At 38.9% G+C, this 16,390-nt stretch overlaps 1 protein-coding gene across 2 annotated transcripts in view; it reads left to right on the forward strand.

Annotated features, from left to right (window-relative positions):
• The window catches only part of galnt13 (polypeptide N-acetylgalactosaminyltransferase 13), a 133,308-nt gene that overhangs the window by 19,965 nt on the left and 96,953 nt on the right, over nucleotides 1-16,390 (forward strand). For both annotated transcript variants that reach the window (XM_079821924.1, XM_079821925.1), the window contains exon 3: nucleotides 4,747-4,915. In XM_079821924.1, the coding sequence (XP_079678050.1) occupies nucleotides 4,747-4,915 (169 nt within the window). The remainder of the gene's footprint in view (nucleotides 1-4,746; nucleotides 4,916-16,390) is intronic.

Below are 16,390 nucleotides of genomic sequence, written 5' to 3' on the forward strand. Positions count from 1 at the left end.
CACCACTAACTAATGTGATCATTGTCCAGTCTTTACAGTTTCCTAACAGGAGAAATTGAAATGCAACTTTCTATTTCATGTCTCTGTTAAAATATCTACTGGAGATACATTTCCAAATATCCTATCCCGGGAAGATTTGACTTTTAGTTTGTTTAAAAGACAAAAGAAGTTGGCCTTTGGTTTATTTTTTAGCTTTACTATGCAGCCAATTGTTCAGTTGTTCTCGCTGCAGTAGATGTATCACTAAAACAGCCACCTTAAAGAGAGGACAGAGGTTGCTTCAAATATGGATCTTATTGCTAAGTAAATAGTGTACTGGGATTGTTGCTTCCACATCTTAATTGCTACATCATTAAGTATAGCCTCTTCCCAGGCTGATGATGCAACAGAGCTTTACATTCTAATAAAACAAAAGAGATACTTAGTTGGCATCAATTATTGAACGTCTTTTATACATCTTTATGAAAATCTCTTTAAAAGGCTCAGATCGGCTCTGTTCCAAAAGCTCATACCTTATTAACTTGCTGACTTTCTTTCGCTTTGTCTGATATCTTGAATTCATCATTTTTTATTATTATTAAAGCAGTACATTTGACACAGTATATTGTCTCCTGCACAAAGTCTACAAGTATTGCTGTTTTGCAATTTGTCCAGAATGTGGTGTCTTTCCTTTTCAAAAAGCTTAAAATACTGCCTATGAAGGCAACTCACTAGGTTTTGGAACAGAGCGATAGTATGGGACAATGCTTCCAGATTTATTTCAATGACATGATATTATGAGCTGTCCTTGTGCCCAAATGGATGCTATTTTTGGATTAGGCAGCTAAGTAAGACAGCAGTTTATAAGGGTATATCAAATCCCCTGGTGTTCTGCTTTGAAATACTGGGAAGGTAGGAGAAGACAGACGTTAAGAAGCGATGCTGCAGAGTTTAATTCTTGCTGTTATTGTCAGAGACCTTGATAAGTTGCTCATCGTCATACTGCAGTCACAGCACTCCTTCTTATATTGCCGTGTTTTGCTGCATGCTGCATCATATGCGGTTCTCTGTCAGTATTCATAAAGCCATCTTGTCATGCATATGCTCTGCGCAGTAATCCTGTCTAAACCTGCCCCTGCAGACCACCAGGTTCACCCTGACCTCTTAACTGCGAAACCCATCAAATCAGACAAGCCATTACTGAGGACTGTGGTTGGCTGTGAGAGGTTTGGATTGAACCCTCTTAACCTGGTCTTTTGCAGATGGATATATTGCTCTGGGAGAGCACAGACTGTAGGTTTAATGCAGTGATAAACACCCTCAAATAATATTGTAGAATAAAAATCAGTGATGGTCAAACCACTCATAAATCCTTAGCAACAACTCAGAACATCTTAACAGCCACATTGTAATACCCTAACCACTTGGAATGCATCTTAGCATTGTGTTGGTGAGTCTTGCAAGAGTAAAAGCAAAACTACTCACATTTTCTTCAGAAAATCCAAAAGCATTTTCTTATCTGTTGGCTGTTATAATATAAATGCTATTTTTGCTTTCATTTCCTATTAATCAGATGCAGGGCAGTCTGTAGGAGGGTGAAAATCCTGGAAATGATTTACTAGTAGACATGTGCTCATTTAATGATTTTGAAGGAGCATCTTCAGTTACCACAGGGCAAATATGGGCTTAACGCCTACTCTATCGTAATTAATATGCAAATAAATTATAACTTGCAAATAACCTAAGGCATCTAAATTATCATCTAAATTATTAACATTAACACAACTTTGCAGAAAAGTCTGTTATACACAATCATTTACATGCCTTCTGTCATATCACTGTGTAACAGTGTGGCTTGCTAGCCAACGCGTACAATGATGGATACGCTGTCATTTTCAAAAATGTATTACCATAAAACAAAACATGCAGGAGATCGCTAGAGTATCAAGGAATAACCACACAATGCCACACAATGTGTCAATGACAACTGACAAGCAACTGAAATCACATAACTATAAATACATAGGGCAAACAAAGGAAACTAAACTAGATAGGCGAAACTAATATGTAACTGTAGAAACAAATGAGGATATAATTAGTAACACGGGAAACTGAAACTAAACAGAGCGGAGAAACAGAAACTAAAGGAAACAGTACATAATTTCAAAATAAGAGTCCACATAACAGAACATAAACCTGACATAACATCCCCTGCCGGACGGCATGTTCTCACTGTGACCAAAAGTCCATCAGTGGAGGGAGGGTAGAGGTTTTGGGGTGGACGAGGAGCTGGTGATGAACAAGACCCTAGAGGAGCTGGCTAAGGGTGACTCCACCTTAGAGTCGATAGAGGGAGGAGCCAAGGTGGAGCCCCGGTGGACAGTTCGGGTGAAATCTGGGCACATAGCCTACTGAGGGAGCGTTAGAAGAGGAGGGCACCCAGGCGTAGCCGAGAGGCTGATGGTCCAGGGCAACATCTAAGGTCCGGAGGAGGGAGTGAGGACTAATGCAGAGCCAGTGGGAAGGAGGAGCCTGGTGGAGAGCTGAGGTGCAAACGGAGGCTCGGAAGTCCATGGCAGAACCAGGGTGATAATGGACCAAGGTGGAGCTTGAAGGGATGACGGACCACACAGGAGCCGAGGGAGTGCAGAGCTCCCTGTATAGATCTAAAGATATTAAGATCTTGTTGAATTACATCACTAGCTATCAGGATTTCATCTTACATTTTGGCCATATAAATATCAGCAACTGCACCCAATTGCATATTTTGCTCAGATCAGGCCTCTGAATAAAACAAGGTTTTTTTCCTCCTAGAAAAAACAATGAGCTCTATTTTCGCCAGTATCATTCCTGTGCTGCTTGAAAGTTTGTGAACTGTGAATAATTTTGACAAAATAAGAGGGATCATACAAAATTTGTTATTTTTATATATATATATATATATATTTATTTATTTATTTATTATTATTTTTAGGTCTTCATGTTGATTTGCTTGCTGCCTTTGCAATCTCTGTTTGATAGCAGTGACTTCAAGGACAGGAGGTGTCTGTGTTGACAGATCCTATAACATGGATCAATGGTTCAGAACACTGTTGCCAGTTTAAATGGGTTTCAGCTGCAGTGAAGGATCTGAAAGTCTTCTTTGTGTTCATATACCATATATACAAGTCATGTGCAATGTGTGGTAGTGATATTCTGAGCTTGAGTGTTTACAAGCCATTTTATTTTCCATATGTGAAGTAAATTGCAAATATTAAACTCTAAGTGAAAAGGATGCTCAACAAGAGATAATGAAGGGCAGGACTTAATTTTTTCCAGTGGAAATTGATTGGGAAAATCCTAGATAATTACCGTTAATCATTTTAAAGCACCTTTTTAGATGTCATGGCTGACATCTTTGTAACAAACTAACCAGAGACGTGTATGCAATAAATACAGTGGCATGAAAAAGTATGTGAACCGCTTGCAGAATCTGTGAAAATGGGAACATTTTTAACTAAATAAGAGGGATCATAGAAAATGCATGTTATTTTTTATTTAGTACGGTCCTGAATAAGATATTTTACATAAAAAATGTTAACATGTTAATATAGTCCACAAGACAAAAAAAAAAGCTGAATTTATTCAAATAACCCTGATAAAAAGTTTATGAACCATTGATTCTCAGTGCTGTGTCGCTCCCTGGATGATCCACGGCTGTTTTTTTGTTTTGTGATGGTTGTTCATGAGTCCCTTGTTTGTCCTGAGCAGTTAAACTGCCCAATGTTCTTCAGAAAAATCCTCCAGGTCCTGTATATTCTTCAGTTTTCCAGCCTCTTTTTCATATTTGAACCCTCTCCAGCAATGACTGTAGGATTTTAAGATCCATCTTTTCACACTGAGGACAATTGAGGGACTCAAACACAACTACTAAAAAAGGTTCAAACATTCACTGATGCTCCAGAAGGAAACACGGCGCATTCAGAGCCGGGGGTGAAAACCTATTGAATTTGAAAATCATGGTAAATTGTACTTAATTTGTCTTCTGGGAAACATGCAAGTATCTTCTGTTGCTTCTGAAGGGCAGTACTAAATGAAAAAAAAAAATATATTTAAACAAAATAAGAAAAATTTGGACATCTTCATCCGGTTCAAAAGTTTTTACCCCCCAGCTCTTAATGCATTGTGTCTCCTTCTGGAGCATCAGTGAATGTTTGAACCTTTTTTTAATAGTTGTGTTTGAGTCCCTCAATTGTCCTCAGTGTGAAAAGATGGATCTTAAAATCATACAGTCATTGCTGGAGAGGGTTCAAATATGAAAAAGAGGCCAGAAAACTGAAGAATGTGCAGGACTTGGAGGATTTTTCTGAGGAACATTGGGCAGTTGAACTACTCAGGACAAACAAGGGACTCATGAACAACCATCACAAAACAAAAAAACAGTCGTGGATCATCCAGGGAACGACACACAGCACTGAGAATCAATGGTTCATAAACTTTTTATCAGGGTTATTTTAATAAATTAAGCTATTTTTTTGTCTTGTGGACTTTATGTAAAAAAAATGTTTATGTAAAATATCTCATTCAGGACAGTACAAAATAAAAAATAACATGAATTTTGTATGATCCCTCTTATTTAGTTAAAATTATTCCCATTTTCACAGATTCTGCAAGCGGTTCACATACTTTTTCATGCCACTGTATATGGGCACAAGTTTTAGTTTAGATTACAAATTTAGATTTTATAAATAATCCACACTGACTGTCACCCTGCTTTCTCTGTTCCAGCGGTGATGTCACGCACCTATGAGGCTCCAGGTGAAATGGGGAAGGCTGTGATTATTCCCAAAGAAGAGCAGGACAAGATGAAAGAGCTCTTTAAAATCAATCAGTTCAACCTGATGGCTAGTGACAAGATCGCTCTCAACAGGAGTCTGCCAGATGTTAGGCTGGATGGGTGAGCATATGTGTGTGTACAGACAAATGCTCCATGATCACATGAAAAGCTTTTAAGCACCCAATAATAGGAGGCGCGGTTGCAACTGCATGCTTATTAGGGGTGGGAATCACCTGAGGCCCCACGATACGATATTATCGTGGTACTTAAAGCTACACTGTGTAACTTTTTTAGTTTATTCTTAGCTAAAAACACTTAGTTCTTTCAAAAATATATGTGTAAAGTATTCTCGTAAGTTTATAATATGCCATTGAAAATACATACGGGTAAGGGGTTCGAATGCGGGTCGCCATGTTGCCCCTCCATCTTGAAAGTACATTAGCCAAAGAGTGACATACCCGTAAATTCAAGCTTCGCCTTTCGCGTTTTAACACTCAATGCCACCGTGTCGAATGTGGACGAGGTTGAACTGGAAGCCATGTTAATCTTGGACTAAATCGGCCACTGTAGGAGTTAAAACGAAATCGGAATTGAGAGGAACAGAAACAAAAATTCTCTGGATGGTCATATACTTTTTCACCACTAGATGGGGGAAAATATCACACAGTGTAGCTTTAAGCCACGGTACAGTATTATTGCGGTTTTAAATATATTGAGATATTCTGCGATACATTGCAATTTATTACCTTTTTTCCAACTTTAAAAGATAAAGGCAAGGATAAAGGTATTCAGGATTGCGATTGTCATAATAATAGCATACCAATATTTCAGAGAGTTCCCCCTCACTATGGTATGTCATAAGTTCAAAAGAGACCATTGAGGGTATTCTCCACCCTAAATACCTATCCTGAAGCGTCATTTATGTTGGCAAACAAAAAGTATTCATAAATATAGCTGCCTGCAAGGAGTAATTTTTGGAGCCAAACAATTCAGAAACAAAGTGACAAGCTAAGCAAGCATGGCAGAGAACATCCGAACAGTAGGATAAAATGATTATTATTTTTCAACATCTGCTTCTGTCTTTATTTACTCTGGAATATTATTAAATGTGCCCTAGAATGAGTTGAAACAATATTTTAAATTGTTCTCTGATATCTACATAGAGGGTATGTGGCTTATTTAAGGGCAAAAATAGTTTTAAACGGTTTTACAGGTCCATTTACAGAGTTAAATGGTCTGTTTTTGCCTTATTTGGAAGGGTCATGAATAGTAATGTGGAGTTCTGATTGGCTGTTTCACCTGCAAAATGCAACTGTTATGTCAATACTAGAACTTCAGCCTAAACGTTAAAGGGTTCATGAACTGGCTTTTTAAATGTTTTATACTGTTGTATGAGGTCAACGTTTGCGTGGTTTTTACATTAAAAAACTTCATAATGAATAAGTAATAGGCTATTTTCTGCCTTGGTTTTAAGGCTCTCTGAAGAAACGCCCTGGTTTTGATGGGCGTGCCACACTGAAGACTTGGAAGTAAACTCCCACGGCTGGGATTGGATAAGATTTGCATATTTAATAAAGCTTCAGCTCCCCTCAGTACATGTAGGGATTGTTTTGAAAGCCTCTGGGTAAATGCACATAGGGCTTGCAAAATATCTTATCAAACAAACACAATGATCCATTTTGGATGAGAGATTGGAATGTTATTTTTTTATTACTTGGCCGGTCCGATCAGTGAATATAACCGCAAACCGTACACACACACACACACACACACACACACACACACACACACACACACACACACACACACACACACACACACACACACACACACACACGCGCAAGAAAGGAATGTTATTTAACTATTTAAGATAGCCCGTCGGCAGGCCAGTGATACATTTTGGTAGCCCGTCTGAAAAACTCATAGGCCTGGGAAGTTGGGCTTTGCGAGCCCTGGCCCATAACGTTACAAGTCAGAGTCTGATCACGAATGAACCAATAACACCTCAAATAAAGGAGCCTGTGACAGCGTGCTAAGGTATGTAATCAATAGATATCAAATGATCTGTAACAATGGAATACTAATACATATAAAAAACATGTTTTACTCACATAAGTGTGTTGCACCGTTCCTGTCGGATCCAATATAGAAGACACAGCATTGTGTTTTAATCTCAATATGTCTGCAAATCCAGTCTCGACCTGTATCTTGTTTACAATTGATTCCATGGTGAAATGAAGCGAACAAACGTGCAATGTCTTACGCTCGTGAGCTGGAACCGGCATGTTTATTGCTCTGTAGCGTGACCCGTTTAGCTCCACGAGTCGGTGGGCGGGCTTGAGGCGGCGCTTATGCATTCTATGATGTCAGTGGTCGACATATTCTGAGATCGAACGTTTTCTGGGCCTGGTGTCAATAAAAGCTTTTCTTTGACTAACAAGGAAGTTTTCAGCTCCAAAACTTACAGGATATTCTTATATCACAATGAACTTTTATATATCAAAGGCTCAAAGGAAAGTTGATTTCTCAATTCATCACCCCTTTGACTAGCATATAGCATTAACTTTACACGTTAAGGGACTTCCGGTGGCGCGCGCTGCAAGATGGCTGCACAGCACTAGGCTCCTGACAAAAACCTCCTAATTTCAGTTATTTTTTGCACTCTGAGGAAAGATAACGCCATCGCTTAATAACTTGACAAGTCTAATTCAAGAATGGCAACTAGTAAAAAGTCGATGTCTCCCCAAAAATCGTCTGGGGGCTGCAAACGCCTCAAAACGCTCGACGACGATGTAGCCTCAATTGTTAGCCATGCAATCGAAGCACAGCAGGAGGCTATGCGCGAAATGGTTTCTAGCATGTTGACTGAGGCAATAAAATCAGCCCTCAATCCGTTTAATGACTTTGTCAACGAACACAGCGCGGTTCTCCGTTCTTTGAAAGAAGAAATAGATTCTCTGAGTAAAGGAATGGCGTCGATTACAACGAAAGTGGACGATCTTCAAGGCTGCCTACGGAAAACAAAAAAAGACACGAACCACTGCCTGTCCCAGCTTAACCAGATACAGCGAAAATGCAACGACCTCGAAGACAGGTCACGACGCAACAATGTCCGCCTGGTTAATCTACCAACAGGAATGGAAGGGGATGATCCCGTTGGCTTTCTACAGAAAATGCTACCTAAATGGATCCCCGACCTCGCGGCGCGCTCTTGCCCGATCGAGATTGATAGAGCTCATCGAGTATACTCGAACTCCAACTCACCTAAACCACGATCGATGATATTCCGGCTCCTCCGTTATCCCGACAGGCAAGCTATCCTTCAAGGAGCCCGGAAAGCTAAACCCACTCTGCCCGGAGGAGCACGCCTGGAATTCTATGCTGACTACAGTCATGAGACGGCGCAAAAGAGGAAGGCATTTTCGGCCGTGAGATTCAAGCTTCACCAGAACGGCGCTGAAACGTTCCTGATCTACCCAGCATCGTTGCGAGTCACACATAAGGGTCAGAAATACTCGTTCGAATCTCCGGAGGACGCTGAAAAATATATCGAGGGTCTTGTTGCTGCACCGGTAACGACTGCTCGCAGATCTTTAAACTTCCCGCTTCAAGAAGAAATGGAAGAGGCTGAATAAAGAGAGTATGTCTTTGCTGAGAACCTGTGTTTTACATGGATCAAAGCCATTAGTGAATTGGTAACTACTCTTTTAGTTCAATACAATTGAACTGTGTATTTTATGTTATTTACTATGAGCAGGTTGTTAGACGGTTGTCTGTAAAAGTTTTTAGTCTGCTCCTTTAAGTTTGAAAAGATTCATTCTGCAAATTTAATTTCCTCATTTGTTAAAATCATAGGAGGCAAATAAGGTGAATAGCGCTTAGACATTGCCTCGCGACCGCCACGGACGTTTGAAACTGAAGGGATATGGGATGGGGAGGGGGGGGAGGGGGCGCTTAGTCGCATAAAGCACTCAGGGTTATCTTTTTCTCTTTTTTTGTATATACGTATGGAAAGTTTAATGGAACGTTTTTTAACCAGCTCTAACCTGTACAGGCTATTCAGTGTAAACTTTGTAATTTTAGACTATGGTTAGAATGAACACACTATCGTTTAATGTTAGGGGGTTAAACTCCCCTATCAAACGGACACGGGTTCTAGATTTATTGCACAGAAAAAAGATTGATGTAGCGTTTCTGCAAGAAACCCACCTAACCGCCAGTGACAACCAAAGAATGCAAAATAGACACTATATTCCAATAGCATCATCAAGCTGTAAATCTAAAAAGAAAGGCGTGACAATTCTTTTCAAACGCAACTCTAGTTTCATAATTGAACACACAGGTTCTGATGATGATGGTCGAGTAGCATATTGCTGTACGTTAATAGAAGGAAAGAGGTTTGCATTTGTCAATATATATGCTCCAAACTCATATGACTCCTGCTTTTTTCCGAAAGTTGCCAAAATTCTATTATCTCTCCAGGGTTATTCAATGATTATTGGATCCGATATGAATGCTGTGCTGGACACAGTTCTGGACCGTTCCAACCCTTCGGTTTCAGTAGTGCAATCACAGTCTTCTACAGCCCTGAGATTGTTTACTAAAGATTTAGATGTGTGTGATGCTTGGAGATTACATAATCCAACGGCTAAGGAATACACTTATTTTTCCCCTAATCATAAAACATTCTCAAGAATTGACTATATTTTAATTTCATCATCACTTCTATCGGATCTAATCAACATTGAATTTCTACCACAAAGCGTTTCAGATCATAATGCCGTATTAGCTCATTTGCAGATAAACACTTCCTGTAAACCTTCCAGATGGAGATTTAATACTTTTTTGCTGCAAAATGAGGAATTCATTGCGCAACTGAGAGCAGGATTGATTGAATTTATCCATTTGAACCAGGACTCCGTTTCTAATCAAGAAATGTTATGGGCGTCCATCAAAGGGTTTTTAAGGAACAATGCCATCTCCTTTTCTGCCAGACTTAAAAAGAACTATCTTCAACAATTATCAGTATTAGAGAAAAGATGCGGAGAATTAGAGAAGGAATTGGGTAATCAATTTTCCATTGACACTCAACAAAAATTACATGTTGAAAGGGCCACTCTTAATGATCTACTTCGAAGAAGAGCAGAATATTTAATGCACATTACAAAACATAAATATTATATAGATGGAAGCAGACCAAGCCGACTTCTTGCACTTACTTTGAAAAAACATGAGCGACGTTTTAACATCCAGGCAATCCGAAGTTCAAATGGTCTCACCTCAGAACCCACAGATATCAACAAAACATTCATGTCATTTTTTGAAAATTTATACACCTCAGAAAGGCAACCCAGTACTGACCAGTTAAATGGTTTTTTTGATAAGTTGAATTTAAATATACTTTCGAAGAAGGAAGCGGACAGCCTTGACTCTGAAATTTCTTTAGAAGAACTTCATAACGCAGTGTCATGTTCAAATAAAGGAAAGTCTCCGGGAATCGATGGCCTTCCAATAGATTTATACCTGGTGCTATGGGATCTACTGGGCCATATTTGGTTACGTACTATAAATGAGGCCATTTTCAAAGGCCGCTTTCACAAAGACCTTAATACAGCTCTAATTACGGTTTTACCTAAACCTGGCAAAGACAATTCTGACTGTTCTAATTATAGGCCCATCTCTTTGATTAATGACGATGTTAAAATTTTTGCCAAAGTCATTGCCAAACGTCTACAATCAGTAATACATAAACTAATTAATCCTGATCAATCAGGATTTATCACAGGACGTTTGGCTTCAGATAACGTTCGGCGGGTGCTACATATAATTGCCGAATCCGAAAATTTAGTAACACCTAGTGGCCTCCTATTTATTGATGCCGAAAAAGCCTTTGATCGGCTGGAATGGAGCTATTTATGGTATACGTTGAAAAAGTTCAATTTCGGAGACCAGTTTATTAGAATGATAAAAACCCTATACACTAATCCCATGGCCAGGGTATCTACTGGTGGACTCATCTCGGACATTTTCAAAATTAATAGAGGCACAAGACAGGGGTGCCCGCTTTCCCCTCTCATGTTCAACTTATCAATAGAGCCTCTGGCTCAGTTTGTTAGACAGTGTAAACTTTGTACCCCGATTCAGTTAGGCTCATCAATCCATTCTATTTCTTTATATGCAGACGATACTTTATTATTTTTATCTGATATACAACGCTCACTCCCTATTACCCTTCAAATCATAGAAGAATTTGGCACACTATCTGGGTTTAAAATGAATCATTCTAAAACTATTTTAATGCCTCTCAAATCGAATGGTTTTAATTTCTCTATTCCAAATAATATTCAGGTATCAACACAGGTCAAATATTTAGGGATTGAGCTGAGACCCACTTTGTCCCTTATTTCAAAAGTTAATTACATGTCAATTTTCGGAAAAGTTGAGTCTGATATTCAAAGATGGATGGGTCTGCCCTCTTCACCATCGGCCCGAATATCAACAATAAAAATGAATATTCTGCCCCGCATTAATTTTATTAGCTCTATGCTTCCTCTCTCCCCACCAGTAAATTACTGGAAAAAGTTAGATTCTTTATTGATAAAATATATTTGGAACGGAAAGCGTCCCCGTATCAAGTGGTCTACACTTCAAAGAAGTAAAATAAAAGGTGGATTGGGCTGCCCTAATTTTAAATGGTATCACTGGTCCTCTATCCTGCTCTCGATTGCGAAATGGTTTGATCCGGAATCACAGTCTTCATGGAAGCAAATAGAAAAAGAACGCATTTCGCCAATTCGTTTGCAAGATTTTCTATTTTCAGGCCTACCTCACAGGAAGTGCTCATTATATTATGGTCCTATACTTTCCTACACTCTCCAAATATTTAAAAAGATAGAAGCTTGTTTTTCATCTAAAATTATATGGCACACTCAGACCCCTATTTGGCACAATTTGAATTTACTTTCAGGCGGACAACCTTTTGTGCAGCCATCATGGGCTAATAAAGGTATTCTAACGCTAAATGATATAAAAGGAAAGGATTCAATCCTGGACTTTCGAGACTTAACTGAAAAATTTAACATCTCACATAACACCTTATTTCTATATTTTAAATTACGTGCCGCATTAAAGACTCATAAGGTACCTTGGGGTACAAACCTTCAAACGCACCCGGTGGCGAACTGGATTTGCAATGCTCCAAGTAAAGGAAAGATTTCATATTTTTATTTTTGCTTTTTAAATCTTAATGCAGATAATGTCCCTAAAGCCAATGCTTGGTTATTGGATTTGAACACTTCTAGTAGAACTATTGAATGGGACACAGTGTGGAATAACACATTCCATGCATCTACAAACCCTAACCACCAATTCATTCATTTTAAAGTCATTCACAGGGCATATTTAACCACACGTATACGACATGCAATGGGCCTATCTCCCCACCCATATTGTAATTTCTGTGGACCTGGATGCTTAGACACTTTGATGCATATGCTATGGGACTGTCCTGACGTGCAGAAATTCTGGGATATGGTGCTTGACTTGCTGTACAAGGCTTCTAAGATTCGTTTTCCCAAAGATCCAGTCATTTTATTGTTGAATGACAACTCTCAGTTTCCTCTCAATGAGAAGGTACGGAAATTTTGGTTAGCTGCCATGACGGCTGCAAAGAAGCTAATTGTTCAACGTTGGAAACCTCCTCACGAACTTTCTTCTAAACATTGGCTTCATTCTTTACTGGAGATACTATATCTGGAACTGTCATCTGCACGGTCTAACCAGGCTAAACCTATGGCCTTGTCTTGGTGGGAATATTGGATTTATACAATTAAAGAATTGCTGGTTACTTAATCTACAGCTACTGACTCTGCGGTTATAATTTTTGCTACTAAATTTTTATTTATTTTATTTATTTTTACATTTATTTAATACAATTTTTGTATATATGTATGTATCTATGTATGTATGTATGTATCCTGATTGTACCTAAGATTTTGTTTATCCGTCCTAGCCCTGAGTGCAAAGGGTTGGGTTGGGGAAAGGGGGAGGGCATGGGTAATAGTGGTCTAATAAGTTTTCTTTCTAGTATGGCAAAATGTTTTGTATGCTTTTTCAAAAATAAAAAACACTAAATTACAAAAAAAAAAAAAAAAAAAAAAAAAAAAAAAAACTTTACACGTTAACTCATAGCGTCAGCAGTAACAACTGTGTTTTTAGCATTGTAAAAACATTTTAATTATTGTAATGTGTCACCATATGATTTTACAATGATAGCTTCTTCACTTTGAATCACAAACTCTAAACAGCGAACTGGGGAGGACATAAACATGTTGTTTGTACAGTAACATTACAGTTTGACAGCAGAGTACTGAAGTTGATAAAATCACTACTTACTGCTTGCGGGAATATAGTTGGAATTGCCCCCTTCTTCAGTATCAGCTGAGCGAAGCCTGCTTGATATTGTCCCAGGTTAGAAAAACTGTCCGTAGTGAAATGGGCTGGGCAAACGAACAACTTCAAATTAAATTGGTATCCTGTTAGATAAACATCAACTATGCCTGTTGACGGTTTTGTTCTGTGGGAAGGGTATTAAAAGTCCTCACATCCCCTGCACAGCCTGGAACATAACATTTATTTCCATGATCTGCCATTTTCGCTATCCTCACTTGATGCTTGTTTTTTCACAATACCTGCAGAACTTCCGATGATTCGGCTGTGCAGTTGCGCCTGGTCTTGAATATGGGCTGGCATATGCAAATGTTGGGGGTGTACATATTAATGATCCCGACTGTTGCGTTATTTTTCACGCACAAGATTTACATATGAAGGAGGAAGCAATGGTATTTGAGACGTGGTATGTGATTTCCATGTACTGAACTCTTGTTATTCAACTATGCCAAGGTTAATTCAAATTTTCAATCTAGGGCACCTTTAAAACTAATTTAATGATACAGACTAATACTAATTATGGGAACAATGGCAATATTATCTCCTTTTTTGGCAAAATGTCATTAAGAGTCACAAACCATGATCATTTAGCGTATGTAAAAATGAAACAATATACGTATTCTGACCTGTAATTATTAAAATATATAAAATAATATGTGATCATACTAAAGTTTATTATATTTTAAATGATTTTCACTTCCTTACAAAAACTTCTTGATGTCAAATTGGTAAAAACCTAGTGGTTTGAAGGATATTGGCAAAGTATAAATATTTGAAAATTACAATGAATTAGTATTTGTGGCTGCACTGTGATCCTTAAATATAGTCTTTTAATATGTCATCAAATGATTCCTGTTTTAAATATGGCTAATAATATTGTTACACTGAATGACATTTTAGTGGGTGCCTTCTGTAAAATCATGGTAAAAAATGCACGATAGATTTTTTGCTCTGAAAAATATAAGGCTTTTCCCACTTTAAATTATGACCCTAAAGGAAAACTTTGTCAACATCTGTTTTTTCTTCTAAAAATATATATTTCTCTATTTGTTCATCTAACAGAGTGCTCCTTTGTGCTGTGACAGTGTCTCTAGCCGTCGAGAAAACTCTATCAGCTGAGACGCTAGTACCTGGGATACAAAAGTATCTTTTTGTCAGCTTGGCCAGTAAAGGATAGATTCGCTCATGTGATTTCCACCAGCTTAGTGGATCTTCTGTGAGTGCCAGTGGTGTGACCTCTCTGGTATATTTTCACCTCCTCCTCAGCTCTGGCAGATAATGATTTTGTTGGTCTGTCCAAACAAGTCTGTCAAGCCACATGACTTCCTCATCTAGGCTGGAATTACAGTGGGTCTAGGATCCTCTTTAGTGTAGCCATGTTCCTCCTAATGCTCCTGGACTGCTGTCTCAGAGATGGTCTGCCGCCTGCTTTCTTAGAATATACACACACACACACACACACACACACACACAGGAGAGAATACATATGTAATGTATCATTAAGTATGCAGTGAGTAAATGTTTTTTTCTCTTTGCTAATATATAGTTAATTTGTCTTATATGTTATAAATAAATATAAGTAGAGCAGTGACATTTCGTATGTAGGTTAGAATATATTCAGCTTCTATTGTTTAAATGTTTGATTACCTGAAGGGTTACAGCCTCAGCAACCACTTTTTTTCCTCTGGGGTCAGGGATGGCAAGATTTTAAAGCGGGGGTCCAGGTCTGATGCTGTGTAGAGGGTGTTCTTATCTGCTGCACTGGCATATCTCTTTTTAAGATCTTGACTGATGCTTTGTTTGATGTCTCTGATCAGCGTTGTTCCACCAATGTTGTCCCGTGTGTCATGCAACAACTACGAGTGAGAGAGTAGGATTCAATCTTTTCCTCAGACATCACAGTGGTCGCCACTTGCATCGACTTCAATGCCCATACAATTTCTTCAGCGTTCCCAATATAGTCTCATTCAATATGACGACATCCGTGTTATTTTTTCTTACTTCGGGAGACAACGCTGCACAAACAGCAGGCTGTTGTTCAAGGAACCGCCGAAGCATTTCATAAGCTCTGTTCCATCTCGTGCTGACATCAATCTTGAGTTTATGGGTCGGGAGCTGTAACATTTTCTGGTTCTCCTCCAAACCGTGCTTCTGTTAAAAAAGCCAGTTATGCACCGCACTCTCTCCCCATGAGCCTGGCCACTGCTGGCAGATGTAACGCCAGCTGCGACGCCAGATTCAGCATGTGAGCAAAACACTTAACATGGAGATATGTATCCTGCTATCCGGCAATGGTCATATTTGAAGCGTTGTTGGTGACAACCAGCAGGTTTTTGTCAGCAATCCTTGTGATGCATTTTGCAGCAGTTGCCATTTTTTTTTGTGAGATAATAAGCTGTGATCGTCAAGTATGAATCCACTGCCCGTGACGTTCATGCATCACAAGTTAATGCAACTGTTCTGCTGTTCTCAACTTGCCTCAATTTTAAGCTTCACTGCTCTATAGAACTTGGCTGTGTCCATGAAAAAACACAGCAAAAAATGAAGAAACACATACCTCGTTTCTAGTGTCTTAAACAAGTAAAAAAAGCCCTAATTTTTCCACAACGGATGGATGCAGGTCTTTGCACATGAAGTAGGCGATGGCTTGTGTTATTTTCTTTGCTCGCACTGAATTGGGAGGTAGCTTTGTAGAGCTAAGTGTGTCCAGTGTTGGTTGGTTTTTCAGTGGAGCTGCTGCATAAGCTTTACCACCCTCGGCCAACGCTATCTCTGGATAGTGGCATTTGAGATGAGCCCTCAAGTTCGTGGTATTCCAAGAGTATTTTGTTTTCATATGACACTCCTTGCAAATCCCATGTGTCATATCCATCCCAGTTGTGCCCTCCTTGTTAAAAAATTAAACAAAACGAAAGCTATTTAATTTAAACGCGAACGGGGCATTCCTGATTTCTTTCTCTGATTCCGCCATCTTTATTTTACTACTTCCTACTGCACGCTGACGGTGACCCCTGCTGACCTCACCAGAAAAAGAAACTCAACACCACCATCTAGTGGACTGAAAATAAATATATTTTATTATTCTACCAAAAAGTTTCAAGCTGTTTCATGATCATTTCAATGCAAACAAGCATATATGCCATTTAT

The sequence above is a fragment of the Gobio gobio genome, assembly GCF_949357685.1.
Source record: "Gobio gobio genome assembly, chromosome: 7".
Classification (NCBI taxonomy): domain Eukaryota; kingdom Metazoa; phylum Chordata; class Actinopteri; order Cypriniformes; family Gobionidae; genus Gobio; species Gobio gobio.